The sequence below is a fragment of the Thamnophis elegans genome, chromosome 13, assembly GCF_009769535.1.
Source record: "Thamnophis elegans isolate rThaEle1 chromosome 13, rThaEle1.pri, whole genome shotgun sequence".
Classification (NCBI taxonomy): domain Eukaryota; kingdom Metazoa; phylum Chordata; class Lepidosauria; order Squamata; family Colubridae; genus Thamnophis; species Thamnophis elegans.
The window spans coordinates 47,915,996-47,938,174 of record NC_045553.1 but is presented as its reverse complement, the minus strand read 5'-3'; the positions used below and the strand labels follow the sequence as shown (position 1 = coordinate 47,938,174).

General features: G+C 47.3%; 3 protein-coding genes across 4 annotated transcripts; 2 read left to right on the top strand and 1 right to left on the bottom strand.

Moving 5' to 3' along the window:
- Positions 1–1,462: 1,462 nt before the first annotated feature.
- Positions 1,463–5,652, top strand: CRYAB (crystallin alpha B). The gene is made up of 3 exons (XM_032229575.1): positions 1,463–1,660; positions 4,031–4,153; positions 5,237–5,652. Exons 1-3 carry the CDS (start codon positions 1,463–1,465, stop codon positions 5,438–5,440), a joined length of 525 nt encoding a protein of 174 aa, XP_032085466.1. The 3' UTR covers positions 5,441–5,652.
- Positions 5,653–5,748: 96 nt separating this feature from the next.
- Positions 5,749–15,252, bottom strand: C13H11orf1 (chromosome 13 C11orf1 homolog). 2 transcript variants are annotated; one of them, XM_032229573.1, is made up of 5 exons: positions 15,125–15,252; positions 10,802–11,029; positions 9,460–9,522; positions 8,530–8,596; positions 5,749–6,066 (listed from the first exon to the last, which is right to left on the bottom strand). In XM_032229573.1, the coding sequence occupies exons 2-5, from the start codon at positions 11,024–11,026 to the stop codon at positions 5,888–5,890; spliced, it is 534 nt and encodes a 177-aa protein (XP_032085464.1). In that variant the 5' UTR covers positions 11,027–11,029; positions 15,125–15,252; the 3' UTR covers positions 5,749–5,887. The 2 variants fall into 2 exon arrangements, with proteins under 2 accessions (XP_032085464.1, XP_032085465.1); XM_032229574.1 differs by lacking the exon at positions 9,460–9,522.
- A 117-nt stretch (positions 15,253–15,369) lies between these two features.
- Positions 15,370–20,602, top strand: FDXACB1 (ferredoxin-fold anticodon binding domain containing 1). The gene is made up of 5 exons (XM_032229299.1): positions 15,370–16,480; positions 16,913–17,069; positions 18,069–18,272; positions 18,939–19,097; positions 19,407–20,602. Exons 1-5 carry the CDS (start codon positions 16,303–16,305, stop codon positions 20,530–20,532), a joined length of 1,824 nt encoding a protein of 607 aa, XP_032085190.1. The 5' UTR covers positions 15,370–16,302; the 3' UTR covers positions 20,533–20,602.
- The last annotated feature ends 1,577 nt before the right edge of the window (positions 20,603–22,179 follow it).

Sequence of the window (22,179 nt, the reverse complement as noted above, 5' to 3'; positions counted from 1 at the left end):
TTGCGTAGGTCTCCCGCCCGCCTGAGCAAAGAGGTTTAAATTTAACCCAGTGGTAAAAATGATTCATCTCTTCTATCTCAGCCTCCTATTAAAAACATTTGGCTCAGTGGTGAGGTCAAAGAAGCAACACCCGCCCCCTCTCCATGGTCCCCAAGGCCAAAATGAATGACCCAGGCTGTGTCTGAAGCCTTCTGCCTTGGGAGGAGGGAGGGAGGGAGGGAGGGAGGAAGGAAGGAAGGAAGAAGAGAGAAGGTAGCAAGAGAAGAAGGGAAAAAGGAGAGAGAGGAAGGAAGGAAAGAAAGGAAAGGTTAAGAAGGAAGGAAAGGAAGGAAAATGAAGAAGGAAAGGAAGGAAAATTGAGAAGGAAGGAAGGAAAGAAGGAAAGGTTAAGAAGGAAGGGAGGGAAGGAAGGAAAGGAAGGAAGGAAAGGAAGGAAGGAAAGGAAGGAAAATGGAGAAGGAAGGAGGGAAAGAAGGAAGGAAGGAAAGGAAGGAGAAGGAAGGAAAGCAAACAAAAAAAGGAAAATGGAGGAAGGAAGGAAGGAAGGAAGGAAGGAAGGAAGGAAGGAAGGAAGGAAGGAAACTGGAGAAGGAAAGTTAGGAAACTGGAGAAGGAAGGAAAGAAGGAAAGGAAGGCAAAGAAGAAGGAAGGAAGGGAAAAGGAAAGAATGAATGAAGGAAGGAAGGAAGGAAGGAAAGAAAGAAAGAAATAATTTTGGATCCATTGAATCCAACTTCTAACTACCATCAAAAGTCTTTGCAACATTCCAAGCCCAGTTGACCACGTACCCTTTTGCCGTGACATTCACAGCAGAGATCAGATACTGGGAGTGTGACCCTCCCTGCCCTTCCTTTCCTTTCTCACCCCCCCCCCACCTTCCCTTACGTTCCCTAACCCAACGGCCATCATCCTCAAGCGTTACGGGGGTGACCTCATCTTCCAACCCTTGGCAGGCCAAGATGACTCAACTCCCCCAGGGAGGGTGCGAGGGCCCGAGTCCCTTCCCCGTGGCCGTCCAGCCCAAGAGGAGCAGCAGGAGGCTGTTGTGGGCCGGATGACTGAATGCCAGCCTGATGCCAGCTTCCTGGCACTCTTTCCGAGACAAAGATAGTCAAAGGCAGGATTCGCGCCGGCGCCCAAAGGAGCAGGAATGTGGATCACGCTGGCTAAGCCTTTATTTTCTTTTCTTTTCCAGAGACCGGTGGGGTGGGGGTGGGTGGGAGAGAAGCTGCTGACCAGCTAGAATTTCACTGTGTTCTTTTCCATCTGCCATGCAGGCACTGAGGAGCCTCTGCCAGCCACCCCCCAGCCAATGGCCGGCCGACGCAGGCAGAAAAGCAGGACTGACATCATGGGTCGGGAGGATTTAGCCAGGGCAAAGCCTGGCACCAGGCAAGCATATAAAGCCGGGCCCCCTCGGCTCGCCAGGATACACTGCCACCGGCCGCTTCCTTGGGGGGAGATGGACGTCACCATCCACCACCCCTTCTTCCGCAGACGGCTCTTCCCCGGCCCCTCGCCCAGCCGCCTCTCCAGCCAACATTTCGGGGAGCCCACCATGGAATCCGAACTCTTCGCGGGCAGCTGGCCCCTGGGCTCCTTCCTGGCGAGGCCCTTCGCCTTCAGAAACGCCGGGTGGATAGACAGTGGACTCCCCGAGGTAAACCCTTCCCCTCGCGCCGATGCCAGGATGCCTGCAGAGGGCACCTGCTGACCGTTTGAGGGATTTGTTACATTAAGGACATTTATGTTGTTGTTGTTGTTAGTTGCAAAGTCATGTCTGATCCATCGCGACCCCCATGGACAATGTTCCTCCAGGGCTTCCTGTCCTCCACCATCCTCTGGAGTCCCTTTAAGCTCACACCGGCTGCTTCGGTGAGTCCATCCAGCCACCTCATTCTCTGCCATCCCCTTCTTCTTCTTTTGCCCTCCATCGTTCCCAGCATGAGGCTCTTCTCCAGGGAGTCCTTCCTTCTCATTAGGTGGCCAAAGGATTTGAGTTTCCTCTTCAGGATCTGGCCTTCTAAAGAGCAGTTAGGTTTGATCTCCTCTAGGACTGACCGGTTGGATGGCCTTGCAGTCCAAGGGGTCTTCTCCAGCACCAGAGTTCAAAGGCCTCCATTCTCTGGCCTTCCTTATGCTCCAACGTTCACAGCCACACACATTTATATGTAGCCACCCAACTCACTCTCGTTGCCTCCAGGAGCTTACAAATCCCCAATACGAAACCCAACACACACACACACACACACACACACACACACACACACACACACAGCAACAACAATCAGACCAGCCACTCGATGGGCTCCGTATCTTCCCCAGCTCCCTTCACGGTGGCAAAACCACACCTGCAGGAAAGTGTGCCGAAGTTATCTTTGCAAGGATGATGATGTTCCCCCGGGGAAGGAGCCACCACGGAGAAGGCCCTTCTTCTTGGTCCCACCATATAGACCTCCTTAAGAAAGGGGACCTGTGACATCTCTTGCCCACCCCCCCTGTTCTGATGGGTCAGTGGCCGTAACTGGGAAGAGAAGGTCCTTCGGCTTGTCTGGCCCCAAGGTTGTCATCTTTGCTCCGTTCTTCCTTTCTTTGTGAGGTTTGCTTGCAGCAGAGCGAGGGTGGTGGGGGGCTCCAGGCCAAAAAGCCTCTTGATTCGGGGGTTTCTGATGGTTGAGCCACAATTCCCGTCATCTCAGCTGGCATGGCCAGGAGGCGGTAAGCCAGCATCTCTGCCGACAGTCCGGTTCTCCTGTTGCACCAAGGACCCACTTCTTTGTGAAATGGGCATTGTTTCTATCTCTTCAGTTCAGATGCGTGTTTAACTGTTTATTAAATTTATAGGCCGCCCAATCCTGGAGGAGTCCGGGCGGCTTACAGAAACAGAAATTAAGAGAAATTAAAAACAGATAAAAACACGACAAATTTAAAAAGACACAACATGCACCAAATCTAAGCGGGGCTGGATCTCGATCCAGAGGTCAACAGCCCCAGGCCTGCCGGAATAGCCAGGTCTTAATAGCTTTTCAGAAGGCCATGAGAGTCGGTAGGTTCCGGATCTCTGGGGGTAGTTCATTCCATAGGGCCGGAGCGGCAACAGAGAAGGCCCTACTCCGAGGCATCGCAGCTGGCGTTGTCCAGCTGATAGCACCTGGAGAAGGCCCATCCTGTGCCATCTTATCGGTCTTAGGGAGGTGTGCGGCAGAAGACGGTCTCGAAGATATCCGGGTCCTAAGCCATGTAGGGCTTTAAAGGTGATAACCAGCACCTTGAATCGTGCTCGGAGCATCGCTCCTTTCCATGCGATCGGTGTTTAAACAAGGCTGGGTATTTTTTCCAACCCAAGGACAATTCACACCTTGCTTGCTCCTTGCAATCTTAGATTGGGTTAATGTTTCGACTGGTTTAATTTTAGAGTTTCCTTGCGGTTTTATCGGTCTTCTAATCTTGGATTGGGAGCTACCCAGGGCTGGTTGAGAGATGGGCGGCTATATAAACGTTTTAAATAAATAAAAGAGTAAACCAGGCCTCATAAAGGTAAAGGAAACATTAAAGAGGGGGAGGATAAATTAGAAAAAAAACAAGAATCTTTAAAGAAGTGGAAAGTTGGAATACAACTGGTCATACGAGGAGAGGAAGCGCGGAAGTGAGGGGTACTGTTTTCTGGGTTTGGACCAAGTACGTTAAGTAACCAAAGATGCTGGATTCACACATGATGCAAAACCACACACACAAAAAAAGCTGAGCTAAAGATTAAGCAAACTGGAGTTCTGACGTTGTGAGAATGCATCCCCTCCTTTTGCACTGACCTCATTAAACATATTTGCGAAACCGGCCCAACGAGAGAACAGAGAGGAAGAGATTCACAGCAACTTCCACACGATGGCAAATGTTGTCCATTTTTACAAGGGGTGGGGTCAAACTTTGCAATGAGGCGCACAAACACGCCAGAGTGCTCTGGGTCTAGAATTTCCCAACTTCTGATAAATAGGAAATCTTATTACCTAACCCAAACTTCTTTTGTCGTCAGATGCATTTGGACAACGCTAAGTTTTCCGTCAACCTGGACGTGAAGCATTTCTCACCGGAGGAGCTGAAGGTCAAGGTTTCGGGGAACGTGATTGAGGTCCAGGGGAAGCACGAAGAACGCCAGGTTGGTCTCTTCGGGGGACGAGCCCGCTCGGCAGGGCAACAGGAGGGGAACTGGGTTACATTTATATGTCGCCCATCTCGCTCTCCGAAGAGACTCCGGAGACGCCACGCGGCCAACGTAGCCGCACCTGGCGAGGCTTACAGCAGGGCATGGAGGGAGGCCAAATTAATTGACTTATTGTTTCATTTAACATCAGGGCCAGCAGAGATGAGGTTAATCGTGAGATTGCCCAGGTTATTTCGGGGTAACTTGTCCAGTTCTCAGGGAGAGGATAGTTCTTAACCCAGCACCCAGAAACCTAAATTGGAAAGCTGAACACAAGAGCTTTTCCACTGTAAGATGCTGCTTATTTTATCTATTTACTAGCCGCTAACCCTGCGTTGCCCGGGTATTTATTTATAGGGGGGAAATGTCTTGACCAAATGTAATTTCTAATGTTGAATTTCCCCCCTTGTGGAGTACTGTGAAGCCGTTACCATGGCAATTGCACTCTGCTGCACAGTAGAAGCCATTTGAAGGCACAACAGGCTGTATCTTAACAGAACACACACTCCGAGGTGTGTTAGGGGTGTCTTACCCCCACTGTATTTGTTTCCAGAGAGTAAGTCATCTGTGTACCAAGTTTGGTTGAAATTACTCAAGGCGTTCCAGAGTTATTCTGGAACAAACATACAAACAGTTGTTTTTATATAGACAGATTCAAGATTCATTCATTCATCATTCATTAAATTTATATCCTGTCTTTATTACTGTATAAGTAATTCAAAGGAACGGAAATACTTACTACTCCTTCTTCCACCATTTTTTCCCCGTAACAACCATCCTGTGAGGTGGATTGGGCTGAGAGGGGGACTGGCCAAAACCCCATTCAGCTGGCTTTCATGCCTAACGCAGGACTAGAACTCACCATCTCCCAGTGATGGGCCCAAAGTCACCTAGCTGGTTTTCCTCTCCTTTCATGCCTTATGCAGGACTAGAATTCCCCGTCCCCTGGTTTCTAGACCACCAGTTTCACCACTGGACCAAACAGGCTCCTGCAGGCCGATTCCCAAACTAACGCCTTTTCTGCCTCTCCCCACGAAGGACGAACATGGCTTCATTGCCCGCGAGTTCAACAGGAAGTACAGAATCCCAGCCGACGTGGACCCTCTCACCATCACCTCCTCCCTCTCCTCGGATGGCGTCCTGACAGTGAACGGACCAAGGAAACTCAAGGAAGTCCCGGAGCGCAGCATCCCCGTCACGCGGGAAGCAACATCGGCCCTCCTCCCAGGACCAAGGAAATGAAGAGACCCTCGGAGACCCCAACCCCCTTTTTTTATATGCCAAAGAAAGCCTCTCTCTAGGACAGAAACGGCAAAGCGAATCTTCTTCTTTATTTCTCTGTGCAAAGATAGGCACGCGAGCTTTTTTTAGTAACAAATAAAACGGGGGGGGGCAGCTTCTCCCCTCAATCTTCACGGCCAGCTGCAATCTTAGCTAAGGCTCGGAGGTCCTGAGTGGGGGGGGGGAAGGGGGGAGGTTGAATCCGGCTGTGGAGTTGCGAAGAGAGCCACCCACGAAACTAGGAAGGAACCAGAACGGAAAGGCGAACATGTCGGGAGTCTCCTGCCAGGCATTTCTTTTATTTTAGGAACGGCGGCTCAGGCAACCGCACTTCTTCTGAACTTGGTGGTGGGGCAAGGAGACCCTCCGGCAGAGATTTCCAGCCCCAGGGGATCCTGGAGCAGCGGCCTACTGCTTGGGCGGCGTCTCCGCTGCTTCCTTGGGCTTCGCTTCGACCAAGGAGCAGGCTGCCCTGCCGTGCGGGGACTCATAATCGATCATGTAGCACGACCGGGCGGTGGGCTTGATTGGCGGAGGCTCCAGCTCGGGCTGGTGTCCGGGGAACCAGTGGGGCTCTCGCGTCACCCCTAAGAGCAGACAGACAGGACGGAGAAAGGCAAGAGGAAAGGGAAGCATGTGTGTGCGTGTGTATGACAACACTTAGTTTAGTTTAGTTTAATAACATTTGTATGCCGCCCAATCCCGTGGGACTCCAGGTGGCTAACAATACAATAAATCCAAAAAAGAAGAAGAAAGAAAAGATAGATATAAAATACAACACATCATGCACTCCGTTCTGAGTGGGGCTGGACCATATTTTGGGGTCAACAGCCCCAGGCCTGCTGGAACAGCCAGGTTTTAGTGGCTTTACGGAAGGCCGGGAGAGTGGGAAGGGTGCGGATCTCTGCGGGAAGATCGTTCCACAGGGCCGGGGCAGTTACAGAGAAAGACCTCCCCCCGAGTAGTCGCCAACCGGCATTGTCCGGTCGACGGTACCCGGAGGAGGCCCAATCTGTGCGATCTTATAGGTCGTTGGGAGGTGTGTGGCAGGAGGCGGTCCCGTAGGTATCCAGGTCCCAAGCTGGATACTTGTAGGGCTTTAAAGGTAACGACCAGCACCTTGAAGCGCGTTCGGAGACCGATGGGAAGCCAGTGCAGCTCGCGGAGGATAACCCACACACTGGGCTCCCTTGGCAAGCGCCCGAGGCAGGCCTGGCCTTCTCAGGTCTTGGAGCCTTCTGTAAAGCGACCAAGACCTGGCTGTTCCAGCAGGCCTGGGGTTGTTGATTAATTTCCAGCCCCACTTGATGGAATGGATGTTGTATTGATTTTAATTCCGAATTTTTTAAATATTTTAAATGTTTTTATATTGTTGTGAGCCGCCCAGAGTCCCTAGGGAGTGGGCGGTATAGAAATCCTATTAAAGTTTAAAGTTTAAAGGGTCTCAGATCAGAGTCAATCAATATCCCAAGCAAAGACTTGGGGGCAATGGTGAAATTCAAATTCAGAGAGACCCTTTGGGATCTCTTAGCTCACATGCTACCGGCACTTGTATCTGTCTTATTTCGACTCTTCTGCTACCCTGTTTCTCTCAAAATAAGCCCTCCCCTGATAATAAGCCCTCCGCGAAAATATTGCAACACAGCAGCAGCCATGCGGTGACCACGCTCACCCCCTCCTGCACCTCAAAAATAATAAGTCCTCCCCGAAAATAAGGCCTCCCCGAAAATAAGGCCAAGCGCTTATTTTCGGGGAAACCCGGTAGGAATATATATATATATATATATATATATATATATATATATATATATATATATATATATATATATATATATATATATATATATATATACTTAAAGTCACAACCCCTGGTATGCCCAAGTATGGGAGGAAGGTCACACTTCCACTCTCTGTCATTAGGCTCGTCACAAGAGACCATCCAGACAGAAACCCAATATTTTTTACTGTTGCCTTTTTTGTTACATTTGTTATATTTATGCTGATAAATAAATAAAGGGAGACTAGTATAGATCTATTTCAAGCTATTTAGCTCTCATCAGCTAGCCATACCCAAGTTTTTGGGAATCGAACCTGTGCTCTATTGCCTCCCAGGCAGGGAGTGGTTCAAATGGTTAACTCCCTGCCTGGGAGGCAATAGAGCACAGGTTCGATTCCCAAAAACTTGGGTATGGCTAGCTGATGAGAGCTAAATAGCTTGAAATAGATCTATACTAGTCTCCCTTTATTTATTTATCAGCATAAATATAACATACATACATACATACATACATACATACATATATATATATATATATATATGTAGGTCTCTAGTTGTTCGGGTTTTCTCCCGCGTAGAATTGGAGATGTCTTGGCGACGTTTCGACGAAGTCACATTCGTCATCTTCAGGCTGCTGCTGACTGCTTCAGGTTTGGTGTTTCCAGGATATATGGGATATATGGTATATATATATATATATGGTATATATATATATATGGTATATATATATATATTGGTATGCCCAATATATATTTGGGCATACCAGGGGTTGTGACACTAAATACATACCTATTTCCCTGGCTCAGCTGATAAAGGAGGAGAACCTTGTGGCTTAGTGGTTAACACATCTGCCTAAGATGTAATACAGCACAGGTTCTAATCCCAGTAAGGGTATGGCTAGCTGATGACAGCTAAATAGCTTGAAATAGATCTATACTAGTCTCCCTTTATTTATTTATCAGCACAAATACAACACAAATGTAACACAGGCAACAGTAAAAATATTGGGTTTCTGTCTGGATGGTCTCTTGTGACGAGCCGATAGACAGAGAATGGAAGCAGTTAGCTTCCTCCCATATTTGGGCATACCAGGGGTTGTGACACTAAATACATATATATATATATTGGTTTATATATATATATATATTGGTTTCCCTGAAAATAAGGGTCTTATTTTATATTTTATTTTACACACACACACACACACACACACAGACACCCTTGCTCTCCCAGCTGTGTGTTTTCTATCTGCGTGTTAGTTCTGTGCACCTACTTCTTAATCTGCGAGGCTTTTCCTTGGAATAGTCTGTTGCGTAGGTGGACTCGAAATAGTGAGTGTACTGCAAGGCAAAAGGCGGGGTCAGTTGTGCACGCTTCATCCCAAAGCCCCTCTCCTTCACTCAGGCAAGCCCAGCCTTCGAGCAGAGGGGGCTTTCTCCCCAAAGCAAACCGTGATTTACAGAACAACAGCGGGAAACGAGGAGCGTGATGTGATCCCCTCCCAATTCCTAAACTCAGAGGTCAGTCTTGCGAGGCTCAATTAGTTTGCAGCCAAAAAAAAATACACTGTTTACCCAAAAATAAGACCTCCCCGGATAATAAGCCCAATCGTGGCTTTTGAGGGCATGCGCTAAAATAAGACCTCCCCTGAAAATATTGCAACACAGCAGCAACCTTGAGGTGACCACACTCGCCACCTCCTGCACCTCAAAAATAATAAGACGTCCCCGAAAATAAGGCCAAGTGCTTATTTCAGGGGTCAAAAGAAAATCAGACCCTGTCTTATTTTTGGGGAAACACGGTAAGCACCCAGCGTGGCAGACAAGCAAAATAACCCAGGAACTGAAGAGAGAAAGTAAGACAAAACAATAGCATATTAGAATAGAATAGAATAAGAATTAGAATAGAAATAAGAATAAGAATAAGAATAAGAATAAGAATAAATAAGAATAAGAATAGAATAGAATGTGGAATAAAATGTGGAATAGAACAGAATGTGGAATAGAATAGAATAGAAAGGGAAGGGAAGGGAAGAGGAAAAGAATAGGAATAAGAATACAGTTGGAAGGGACCCTGGAGATCTTCTAGTCCAACCCCCTGCTCACAACAAGCAGAATGTGTCTTGAGAGATGCCCAGAAAGCTGACTTTTTCCTCCAGCTTTTATGCACATCGTGTGATAGGTGAGGCTGAAAGAGAACTCACACAGCACAAAATCTTAAGTGTGGATTTTCTGGGTTTTACACGACGGTCGTTCGTGAAGGCCATCTGCAGTGGTTTGAAAAACCAAGAGATTATTCAACAAACCATCCTTTGGAACAAGTGTTGGGTGGGTGCAAATGCGTGAACGCAGCTGCTGCCTGCCCCCCAAGGCTACGCAGAGTTATCACCCCTGACCAAAAAAGGAACACACATCTCATCCTATGTTGAGTCCTGAAGGCTGAGCTTCAGACGTTTGCAAATTATAAAATGCCCTTTAGCCCTGGTGATGTTCCCTAGCTGGGTCAAGAAATGTCTGCAAGAAAACAACCAGGCTCAGAATCCACCAAGGACCCCACCATCCTCCTCCTCCTCCTCCCCATGAACCCCACTTCCTTCTAGCACTGATGATTTACTTAGTTTGGCAATGAAATGTCTGCATGAAAACAACTAAGATCAGATGGCACCAAGGACCCCACAGTCCTCCTCCTCCTCCTCCCCCACTCCACCTCTCCTTCTTCTCCTCCACTCCCCAAACCCCTCTCTCTTCTGGCACTGATGATGTTATCTAGTTGGGTCATGAAACGCCTGCAAGAAAACCACCAAGCTCAGAGAGCATCAAGCACCCAACACTTCTCCTCCTCCCCTCCCCAAATTCCACTCCCTTCTAGCACTGATGATGTTCCCTAGCTGGGTCATGAAACGTCTGCAAGAAAACTACCACACTCAGAGAGCACCAAGCACCCCACAGTTCTTCTCCTCCTCTACTTCAGAGCCGAGGTGGCGCAGTGGTTAGGGTGCAGTACTGCAGGCCACTTCAGCTGACTGCTATCTGCAGTTCAGCGGTTCTAATCTCACCGGCTCAGGGTTGACTCAGCCTTCCATCCTTCCGAGGTGGGTGAAATGAGGACCCAGACTGTGGGGGCGATATGCTGACTCTGTAAACCACTTAGAGAGGGCTGAAAGCCCTATGAAGCGGTATATAAGTCTAACTGCCATTGCTATTGCTATTACTTCTCCTCCCCTCCCCAAATTCCCCTCCCTTCTAGCACTGATGATGTTCCCTAGCTGGGTCATGAAACGCCTGCAAGAAAACTACCACACTCAGAGAGCACCAAGCACCCCACAGTCCTTCTCCTCCTCTACTTCTCCTCCCCTCCCCTCCCCAAATTCCCCTTCCTTCTAGCACTGATGATGTTCCCTAGCTGGGTCATGAAACGTCTCCAAGAAAACTTCCCAACTCAGAGAGCACCGAGGACTCCCTGAAGAGCTATAAGCCCCCCAAAAAACCTTGATAACTAGCCACGTCTCTTTCCGTGGCCGGAGTCCCGTCCCAAGAGAGCCTGACCTGGGAAGGGAGAGGTTTGAGCTGCCTCCTTTTCTGGATGTCGTAACGCTCCTCGTTCCAGTTCCCCAGGAGGGTCGGGCTGGTGTACATGTCCTCGTTGGTGGTGCACCGCCAGCCATACTGGAAGAACTTGGACGTGCTGTTCCAGTCGGTCCACACTTCCCCGTGGCCGTCCGCGTGGAGCAGGCATCCGTGAAGAGGGTTAAAGAAGCACGAGAGGGACATGTCCTGGAGGGAGACAGGAAAACAGGCCAAGGGCTGCACCGAAAATCAAGGAAGTCCTCGCAAGCGGTCCTCGACTTCCGGGCACTCGTTTAACAGCCACTCAGAGTTACAACAAGCCTCCACCCCCCACAAAGTGACGTATGACCGGTCCTCGCATTTACAGCCAGTCACCTGGTCTACTGAATTCGAGTCCTTGGCAACCACCACGTGCAGGCCGTCCTCAACGTACGACCCCAAAATTTCTATCGTTAAGTGAGACATCGGTTTCGCTCCATTTTACGACTTTTCTTGAAACAGTTGTTAAACGAATCACTACAGTTGATAAGTTAGTAACCCGAATGTTTCCTCCCCCCCCAAGTTTTTTTATTTTTTACATATCAGTGTATGAAGAGCGTGGTACCTGAGTATCACATAAGAGCCGAGGTGGCGCAGTGGTTAAATGCAGCACTGCAGGCTACTTCAGCTGACTGCAGTTCTGCAGTTCGGCTGTTCAAATCTCACCGGCTCAGGGTTGACTCAGCCTTCCATCCTTCCGAGGTGGGTGAAATGAGGACCCGGATTGTTGTTGGGGGCAAATATGCTGACTCTGTAAACCGCCTAGAGAGGGCTGAAAGCCCTATGAAGCGGTATATAAGTCTAACTGCTATTGCTATTGCTATTGCTATCTATCATCTATCTATCTATCTATCTATCTATCTATCTATCTATCTATCTATCTATCTATCTATCTATCTATCACAGTGTTTTTCAACCTTTTTTGTGCAAAGGCACACTTTTTTTCATGAAAAAAATCACGAGGCACACCGCCATTAGAAAATGTTAAAAAAATTTAACTCTGTGCCTATATTGACTATATATAAGGTGTTTTTCCCACGGCACACCTTATACTATGTCATGGCACACTAGTGTGCCGCGTCACAGTGGTTGAAAAACACTGATCTATCAGATTGTTGGGGGCAATATGCTGACTCTGTAAACCGCTTAGAGAAGGCTGAAAGCCCTATGAAGCGGTATATAAGTCTAACTGCTATTGCTAGTAATAATACACATCCTTATATTAAATGTTAATCTTTTGTTGTTTACTTATTCAATATTTCAATATGCTATTTTTGTACCGATCACCCTACCTGAATTATCATCCCTTTTGATGTGAATAAAATATCAATCACATGTGTTCCATCTGACAAACTTCTATAACTAACATTAACACCAGCATTTATATTGCATTGAGATCTTCCATTATTGCTTATTCAGCTTCTTATTTGATTATTCAGTATATTGTTTTTATATCAATCACTATATTCTACGTGACACAGCTGAAATATTATTAATCGTATGTTATTACATTTAGCATACCTATGCATATTTATATTGAATTATCATTTTTCATTTAGTCAGAAATTCTATGCATTCTTTTAATGCTTAGTCCCCATATTGTTTAAATTATTAACCCGGTTGGTAAGTGAACCTGGCTTCCCCATTGACGTCGCTCGTCAGGAGGTCGCAGAAGCGGATTGTGTGACCCCCACAACACTGCGACCGTCGTTAAGTATGAACCCGCTGCCCCAAGCCCCTGAATTTTGATCACGTGATCGCGGCGAACGCTGCAAAGGATCTAAGTTTGAGAAATGGTCGTAAGCCACATTTTTTTAGTGCCGCTGGAACTTGAAACGGTCACTAAACGAACTGTCGTAACTCGGGGACTTATCTGTATTTGCCACGTTTGCAATGTCAGGTCCTTTGGGAGTCATTTTAATCCAGAGTAGCAAATGGATGGCTAAGAGAATAATCAAAAGGGGGAAAAAAGGGAATTTCCCCCCCCCCCCCCCAACATTTTCAACCTGGAACGGTGAGAAATCTGGATGTTCGGCAGCCGGAAATACCTCGGAGTCCGAAGTCGTGGTGGTGATATTGGAACTACTGGTCTCGTCCAAATCCCACATTTTCTGGCTACTTTTCCCCTTTCTCAATTGGAAGATCTCAGAAAAATGGAAGGCCTCAGTAACCTGGGTGCGAAAGCTATCGATGGATTTTAAAAGTGCCAAGGGTTTTGCTGCGATGGGGACCTGGGGCAAGTCAGCCCCCCCCCCCACCCAAAAAACCCTCCTAATTTGTTTAGTTTGTGATGTAATCTCCTGATCATTGGGGAGGGCTGAAGTCACTGTCCTGTTGGGGTGAGAGGCTTTCATCCCAAACTGCATCTTGCCAAGGGAGGTGGGCACCAAATGCTTTGGTCCCTTTGCCCACCAGCTGGCATGACTAAGTCCCCGTTTCTGTTCTGCCTGAGTCTTCATGTTGTTGTTTTTTAAATTTATTTATTTGGGGTTTTTTTGGCCATGTTAGTGTAGTGCCTGTCAGAGGTGGAGACTATGAATGTTGTGTGTTTTAAATTGTTGTTTGTCTATTTGTCTATTTATCCCCTTGCTTTGTTTATTGTAAGCCGCCCGGAGTCCTTCGGGAGTGGGCGGCGTACAAGACCAATAAAACTAAATTAAACTAAACTAAACTAAGACCCTTTGGAAGTTGCATTTCATTTTAATGCACGCCGATTAGGGTACATTTAAAGGGACAATAAAGTTATTTTAAGACTTGTTGCCTTTCTCCTGCCCGTCCTCCATGAGTGAAGAGGCGTCTAAGTGGGCTCTAGCTGTCCCTGGGTTAAAGTGGTCAAAGGCAGGGAGTGGGAAGAGAGGGGGGGTATGAGAGGGGCAGCAGTGGGGCCAGTCTTCCCTCTTGCTGATGGGGAGGGGGCACTAAAGTCCCACAGGCACCCCCAGGCAGCCGATTTCATGCGCTCCTTTCAGTCTCTGAGGGTGGCTCAAACTACCACTATAATTTACTCGGAATAAGATATGCTTTGATGGGTTTCTTTCATATAGTGTAATTTTTTAAAAAAATGTAGGCTGGCCACACTTGTTTTGAATTTGCAGACACGGAGAGGGTCTTAGGGAACCCCCAGGGACCCTTGGGCCGTGCTATAAGCAGCACCAACTTAGAAGAACCCTGTACCCCACCCTGCATTTTTTTATTATTTGTATTTTGTTTTTAAGTTCCCCTTTTCCCCCTTTTGAATTGTTTGCCGCCCTGAGTCCTCCCGGAGAAGGGCGGCATACAAATAATAAAATTCTATTCTAATTCTATTCTATTCTATTCCTCGGAAAAGGTTGGACTAAATGCTCTCTAGAGGTACCATCCCACTGTAAAAGCCCTTTCCCTCCCTTCCTGTTTTTTCCTTCCTTCTTTTCTTTCTCTTTCTCTCTCCCTCCTTCCTTCTCTTTCCCTCCCTTCCCCCTTCCTTCCTTCTCTACTTTTCCTTCTTCCTTTCTTCTTCCTTTCTTTTTCTCTCCTTCCTTCTTCCCTTCCCTTCCTTATTTCCTTCCTTCTCTTTCTACTTTTCCTTCCTTCCTTCTTCCCTTCTTCCTTCCTTTTCTTTCTTTCTCTCTACCTCCTTCTCTTTCCCTCCCTTCCTTATTTCCTCCCTTCCTTCTCTTTCTACTTTTCCTTCCTTCTTCCCTTCTTCTTCTTTCCTTTTCTTTCTTTTTCTTTCTCTCTCCCTCCCTCCTTCTCTTTCCCTCCCTCCCTTCCTTCCTTCTCTTTTTCCTCCCTCCCTTCTTTCCTTGTTTTCCTTTCTTTCTCTCTCCCTTCTTTCTACTTTTCCTCCCTCCCTTCTTTCTTTATTTCCCTACCTCGCTCTTTCTATCCCTTCTCTTTTCGTCCCTCCCTTCTTTATGCCCTTCTTTATTTCCTTCCTTCCTTTTTTTTTGATAAAAGAAACCATGCTTTTGCCCAGCTTTCAGGCATTTTGCCCCTCCCCCTCCTTTTTCTTTTCTTTTTTTAAAAGCCAGGTTTTTCTTCAACGGGTGGCCTGATTTGAGCTAAGTGGGCTTTGGCTGCCCTCTCCAGCTAGGCAGGCTTACATTGTGTCCCCCTCCCCAATGGGGAAAAAAGAGAGACGATAGACTGCTGCTGAACCTGGAGGCTCCACCACCCACCAGGCTACCGTCTCAGCCCTTCCCAAGAAGTGACATGCCCGAAAAACGACCCTCTAACAGCTGCAAGGAAAGAAATAATTGCCCCCATCAAACCCCCCCCCCATACCTGCCCAAGACGCCCCCGCCGCCAAAAAAAAACCTCGGGGGGGGGGAGGAAAAACACGAAAGGGGCGGGGCAGGAGCGAAGGAGTGGAGCCGTTCCTATGGCAACCGCGGAAGCCGCGCGGCAGGAAGAAGGCGGGGGGAGGGCGCCGCTCGCGCCGGAAGTGACGCGAAAAACGGTCGACCGCGCTTCGGGAGCCCTTTGGGAGGGGCGGGGCTAGGAAGGGGGGAGGAGGGGGAGGGGAGCGAGCGGGGAAGTTTTGCAGTATTTTTTTTAATCCTTTTTCCCCTCCTCGCCTTTCCTTGAATTTGTTTTATAAATTGGTCAGAAGGGAATTTGGGAAGGGGGATAAAAATAGACAAAAATAGTCACCTGCTGGGTGTGGGTGCCGTACCCATCATCCCCAGCTAGGTGTCAGCCTGTCCTTTTCTTTCCTCTCCCAATGAATATAACAGTGGTAAGAATAGTAATGTAATATATTACAATAATATACTAACATAATATATTACAATAATATAATATATCACACCCCGGGGTGGGGTTTGAAAGAGAGCAGTGGAATGAAACCATAGGTTGATAGGGGTGGAAGGGACCTTGGAGGTCATCTAGCCCAACCCCCTCTGCCCAAGGCCTCATATATTCTGGATAAATTATCCAGGGTTTTTTTTTTCTTCTTGAAAATCTCCAGCGATGGAGCGACCACAATTCGGGAAGGCAAACTGTTCCCTTGATTGATTGTTCTCGCTCTCAGGGAATTCCTCCTTAAGTTCCATTTCCCTGCATTTCCCTTTGATCAGCTTCCACCTGTTGCTTCTTGTGCAAAAAACAACCTGGACTGTGACAGTTTTACCTCCTTGGTTTCACTCCTGCAGCATCCTTGGGAGGTAGTTTATAGGCAGAAAGCCAGGATCTCTTCTCTAATCCATCAGGAGGTGCTTCCTGCATGTTTGGGGGGCACAGCTCCCCAGTTTGCAAGCCATTGGCTACGCTGGCTGGTGCTGAGTGAAGCTTGATTGTTTCTCTGCTATAGAACGAGGGATCTGGTGGAGCTCGCAGCTCCTTATTTCCTGTTCCGAAAATGATTCAACCGATCGCCTCAGGAGCAACAGACTAAAGGAGCAGAACCCCCTGAAGTCTTCTACAATCCAAATTCTGGCTTTTGTCCCTGATCGTTTTCCTCCATGCAGCGTCAACTGGCACGTTTCCTCCTGGTTGGGGAAGGAAATTTTTCCTTCTCGGTCTATCTGTACAAAGCAAGAGGCTGCGACACTCATATTATTGCCACCTGCTACGGTAGTGAAGAGTCTATATCTGAACAAGCTTTCACCAAATCCAACGTACAGTTTCTGAGAGACAAAGGTAAACAATCTGTGGGGGGAAAGTAGTGTTGTTGTTGTTGTTATAAACTTTTATTCATTAAACATGAAACTCACTCAACTGAACATTTAAAAATGCATCACAAATATCATTGACTGGCACCGATGGTTGATACAGATTGCTGCCAGAATCCTAGGTATCATCTAAGTACCTTCTTAAAATATATGACGTTCCGAGTAGCACAGTTTCTTTGCAGTTCCGCTGGTGTGAACTGCAATTTCTTGACTTATTTTATAAAATTCTTGGACATGGTACCAAGTGCTCTGATGACAATGGGTATCACTGTTAGATGTTTCATCCATAATCGCGTATTGTTGTTGTTGTTGTTGCATTTTTGTTATCCTTATATTTTGTTTATCTGGGGAAAAAATGAAGTGCTAAACTGTGCATTATTATTCTTTTTCAATAATCCAGGTGCCGAAGTCTACTTTTCTGTCAACTGCACAAAACTGAAGGAATACTTCTTGCCGGCTACGAGGGATTTTGACCGTATTTATTTCAATTTCCCCCACTGTGGGAAAAAGGGTGGAATAAAAAAGAACAGGGAGCTTCTTGCCAAGTTTTTCTGCAGGTGAGAGAAAGCAAGATTTGTTTGTTTGTTTGTTTATTATATTTATATGCCGCCCTTATCCCCCGAAGGGGACTCAGGGCGGCTCACAACTCAAACCAGGGAAGGGGGATACAGACAAAAAATTAAAAAACGAAACATAACAATGCATAATTTAAAACACACAACAGTCATACCATTCGAGATGGGGGCAACAGCTCTTTAGCCCCAGGCCTGTCAGAACAGCCAGGTTTTAAGGGCTTTGCGGAAGGCCTGGAGGGTGGTGAGTGGTGGACTGCATAATTTTTCCTGGTTCCATGTGTGTGCCTGTTTCAAGGCCATTATGTTTTGCATTAGAAGCCTCAAAATCAGGAAAATAGAGCTACCTTTTGAACTTCCCTGCAGACACATCTTTGTTAATCTTAAGAGCTTTGTGTAAAGAGCTGCTGGATCGGCCATGGTATGGGCAGAAGGAATATAACTGAGGATTCCTATGACTTTCGTTCTTCCCTGTATGCACTGTAGGTTTACCGGTCCACAATAGAAAGCGTCCTCACTCATTGCATTAGAGAGCCGAGGTGGCGCAGTGGTTAAATGCAGCACTGCAGGCTACTTCAGCTGACTGCAGTTCTGCAGTTCGGCTGTTCAAATCTCACCGGCTCAGGGTTGACTCAGCCTTCCATGTTGCACTGGGACTGGGTGTTTGTTAGCAGGATTCACTGGCCTGGGGATTTTTTTTTGTCTTTCACTGTGGGTTGTGTTGGGGAGGGGAGAGGGGGCGCATGAAGGGAGGCTCAGCTAATCTCACCGTACACATGTTGTACTCTGACAATAAAGGTTTGAAACCTCTGACAGCAAAGGTTTTTATGCAAGACAATGTTTCCGAAGTTTGCTGAAAAGACTCCTTTGGAGCTGTTTTCCCTTCTTCTGAGAAGGACAGTTTGCTGCATTAGCTCCGTGGCAATGACATCCCTCTTTGTGTGTGTGTGTGTGTGTGTGTGTGTGTGTGTGTGTGTGTTCTAGCTGTGCAGATGTTCTGGCAGAGAAAGGAGACGTCCACGTGGCACTTTGCAAAGGGCAAGGGGGCACCCCTGCAGACCAGCCGGTGCGTGAGTGGCACAACAGCTGGCAAGTTGCAGAGATGGCAGCAGAAGCAGGATTTATCTTGAGCGGCATCGAGCCATTTAATATCAGAGATGTCAACGGATATAAAAGTACAGGCTACAGGTAAGCTGTGGTTGATCTTATGCCAGGTGCCATGTTGCCCAAGAAAGGGCCTTTGCATCATGCAAATTTTGTGGGTGAGAACTGCACATACAGGATTAATCTCTTATAAAACTAGTATGTCCCATATTTAAATTTCTATTACCTCTAGCACAGAAGATTTATGGCCCTGTTGGTTCTCGGGCCTTTGTGGCAGGCAAATTTATTAAAGGAACAGGTTAAATACACCAAGTGAATTAGAGGAAGAGTGGGAAGCAGAGGAGAGAAGAAAGATAGGAAGAGAGGGACAGGAGAGAGGGTGAGGGGGGAAGATGAGGTGTATAAGGAGGAGAAGGAGAAAGGAAGGGGAAGTAGAGTAGAAAATGATGGCGGGAAGAAAGGATGTAGAAAGGGGGAGGAGAGAGGGGGAAGAAAGTGTCGGATAAGGTATAAATATGGTGTATGGAGAGCAGAAGAGCCAATAACTGGTTTTTCTTTTTCTTTTTATTGTTTTGGTAGTTGATGGTGAGATGAATTGATGTAATTACTTAATAATAAAACATGATATTGACTGTGTAATAGTCTGCATGTGATTATATGCTATGAAAGTGGAAAATAAAACTTTCTATGAAAAAAAAAAAGAAAAGCACAGATTCTTCTGCCTCCAAACTTAATCGGCTTTCTTCCTAGGAATCGGGATAAATCTTTCTGCCTAGAAGGCGCTCTGAATCACATATTCACCCGGAGTGTGCCGTTTCTGCCTTCTCAACCTTCGGTTTGCAAAATGGAGCTGGAAGGCGAATCGGTGTCCTGCCAAATCCCACAGATGTTCCTAGAGAAGATAAGCAGGTATGCAGCTGCATTTCCAGATCCTTGGAGTCTGATCTCTGCCTAATGTAATCAGTTTGGCTAATGGGCGTGCTCTTAAAGGGAACATTTAAGGGGCTCTACATTTCCTTTGGAATCCAGATGCCTTTTGGACTGATATCTGAGCAACTGGAATAATACTAACGAATAGGCTAAAAAAAAAATCGTAACACACTTCACATTCACTGCTCCCATCAGTAATTTGCTGTTTTTGAAAGTACAATGTCTGAGGTTAGTGGCTTGCCTTGTTTAATACTGCTTTCTTCCTAATATTTTTATAACCTGAACTAGGAACTACTTAGGTATTCATTCGAAGCATCCCGTGAGAACTATAAATGAAAAACTAATGGATGGCCTCGGCAGATCGTTCGCAGTTCAGAAGGCAAATTCTTCCTTTCCTTTGGTATTCAAAGACAGAACTGCTTCTCCTTCATCGGACGCCTTTTGGATGGTTCCTGTCGCCAAAAATCACCCTGAAATTAAGTTTTTAGCTTCCAGAAGTGATCCTGGAACGGATGAGGACCAGGATTTGAGTTGGACCTTAGGAGAATATTACCTTCGGCCTTCCCTGTTGGTTTTTCTCCATTCTATTGTAAAGCAGAGAGATTTTCCTCCTGGGAGTTTGTTGGCCTTCAGTGGACTGGCTTTTAAAAAATGCAAAATTTCTGTCCACGTGCCGCCTATTTTTCACGAGGCCCTCTTTATCTGCGCACTTCAGGAAGATGTAGAAGGCGCGCAGCTCCTGGTGGAAAGCCTCATGGCCACATTAAACTCTTTACTCCCATCATCGGAGGTTAAACTGGACTCCCTGAACCAGGAGCCAGAAATCAGTCAGCAGGATATCTTTCTACCTTCTTACGGGCCGTTTCTGCTCAGCCCAAAATACGCCGTGACTGTGAGCTGCCAGGGCTTTGATTCCAACCCAAAGGAATTTCGCGTCGGGACAATAAGTACCGTTCGGTGGCAGCCGTCAAGCGTTCACCAAAACGCGCTTTGCGTTTCTTTGAACCTCGATCTTCTGGCGATGTGCGCCTGCGGCATTTTTGACTGGCGGATGCTCTGGACTTCGGACGAGCGTTTCGCGGGCCAGTTTTCGGGGGGCCGTTTAGGCGTTTTCCAGAACTTTTCCCTCCACCCGCCAGCCTATGGGCACAACATCAGCTTCTGGCTTCCGGAGGCAGAAACCTTCCGTGAAATCCAGCTCCACACCATTGCCAGGTGTGTGTCTTTGGAGACGGTTGTGTCTATCCAGCTGCTGGACCGTTATCGGCACCCGCGCGCACCACACGCCACCAGCCTGTGCTACAGGCTCACCTACCAGTCTTGCGATAAGGCTCTCTCTCGCCCCCTGGCGGCGGCCATGCAGATGTCCCTTAGGGAGGAGCTGCAGCGTTGTCTCCGGGTGGTGGTTAGGTAAGAGGACCAGAAGGAGAATTGAATTGAATTGAATTGAATTTATTGAATTTCTATGCCGCCCTTTTCCCCAAAGGGGACTCAGGGCGGCTCACAATCCAAGTCAAGGGGGTGGGTGGGGTACAAATAAGGGATAAAAAAGACAAACAGAACAATACCACAATTTAAAAGCACACAACAACCATACCATTCGAGGGGGGGGGGCAAAAGCTCTTTAGCCCCAGGCCTGTCGGAACAGCCAGGTTTTAAGGGCTTTGCGGAAGGCCTGGAGGGTGGTGAGGGTTCGAATCTCCATGGGGAGTTCGTTCCAGAGGGTCGGAGCAGCCACAGAGAAGGCTCTCCTCCGGGTAGTCACCAGTCGGCATTGGCCGGCGGATGGAATTCGGAGGAGGCCTAATCTGTGGGATCTAATTGGTCTAGTGGAGGTAATTGGCAGCAGGCGGTCTCTCAAGTACCCAGGTCCAATACCATGAAGGGCTTTATAAGTGACGACTAGCGCCTTGAAGCGTATCCGAAGACCAATAGGCAGCCAGTGCAGCTCACGGAGGATAGGTGTAACGTGGGTGAACCGAGGTGCACCCACAATCGCTCGCGCGGCTGCATTCTGGACAAGCTGAAGTCTCCGAATGCTCTTCAAGGGCAGCCCCATGTAGAGCACGGACTTGGCGGGGCCGGTGGTGCGGGCAAAAGAGGAGGGGTGGGGGAGGTGTGTTGGATGTGTTGGCCGCCTCGAGTTATTTATAAAAATAATAAAGCTGGAATTTAAATAAAATAAGATAAAAACAGTTTCCCCAAGGAGCAAGGTTTATTTATTTACTTATGGAATGTATTTATTAGTGATGGAAGAAACGTCCTTCTGGGTTCGGCTCCAAGTGGGGAAAAAGATACTGGAAACACGGAGGCTGCTTGGAAAGATGGTTTTAATGGTGGACAGGGTCCCATGGCTTGAGCTCCTGAACAGAAAAGGGGGATCATATCCTTCCAGATGTTGGGTGAAGAAGGAAAGAGAAGCCGAGATGTTGAAAGTCCCTGGTTTTATGCCCTCTCTGGCCTTTGATCTTGATCTTGTATTCTGATTGGTTGTCAGACTCCCAGCGGGCATGCAGGGGCAACTCTCTAGGCTGCGAGTCCATGTTTGGCTGAGCATGGCTTCTTCCCAGGTGCCCTGTGGTGAGATGGGTAAAGGGCTCATACTATCAGGCCTTAATCCCATCACCCTGGAGCTGAAGGGGGGAGGTCTTTGTTGTGTAGAATAGACTGGCTCAGGCCTTTTTATAGTATAGTATAATCTATACTATATAATCTATACTATAATTGTCATACTTAAATACAACACAATTGGTTGTCAATGGCCCATTGACAAAGATTAACCCCATTCTTAACCCCATCACCCTGGAGCTGAAGGGGGGAGGTCTTTGTTATGTAGAGTAGACTGGCTCAGGCCTTTGAATAGTATAGTATAATCTTTATTGTCGTACTTAAATACAACGGAATTGGTTTCAATGGCCCATTGACAAAGGTGGGGGCTGTTCAGATTGAGCCTGCTTCCTGCCTAAAAACATGTTTCTCCACTTCGGATCCAGGAAAACATAATATTCTGCCTTTTCAATATTTCCAGGGATATTTAATTTTTCTAGGAAGGGTGGGTGGG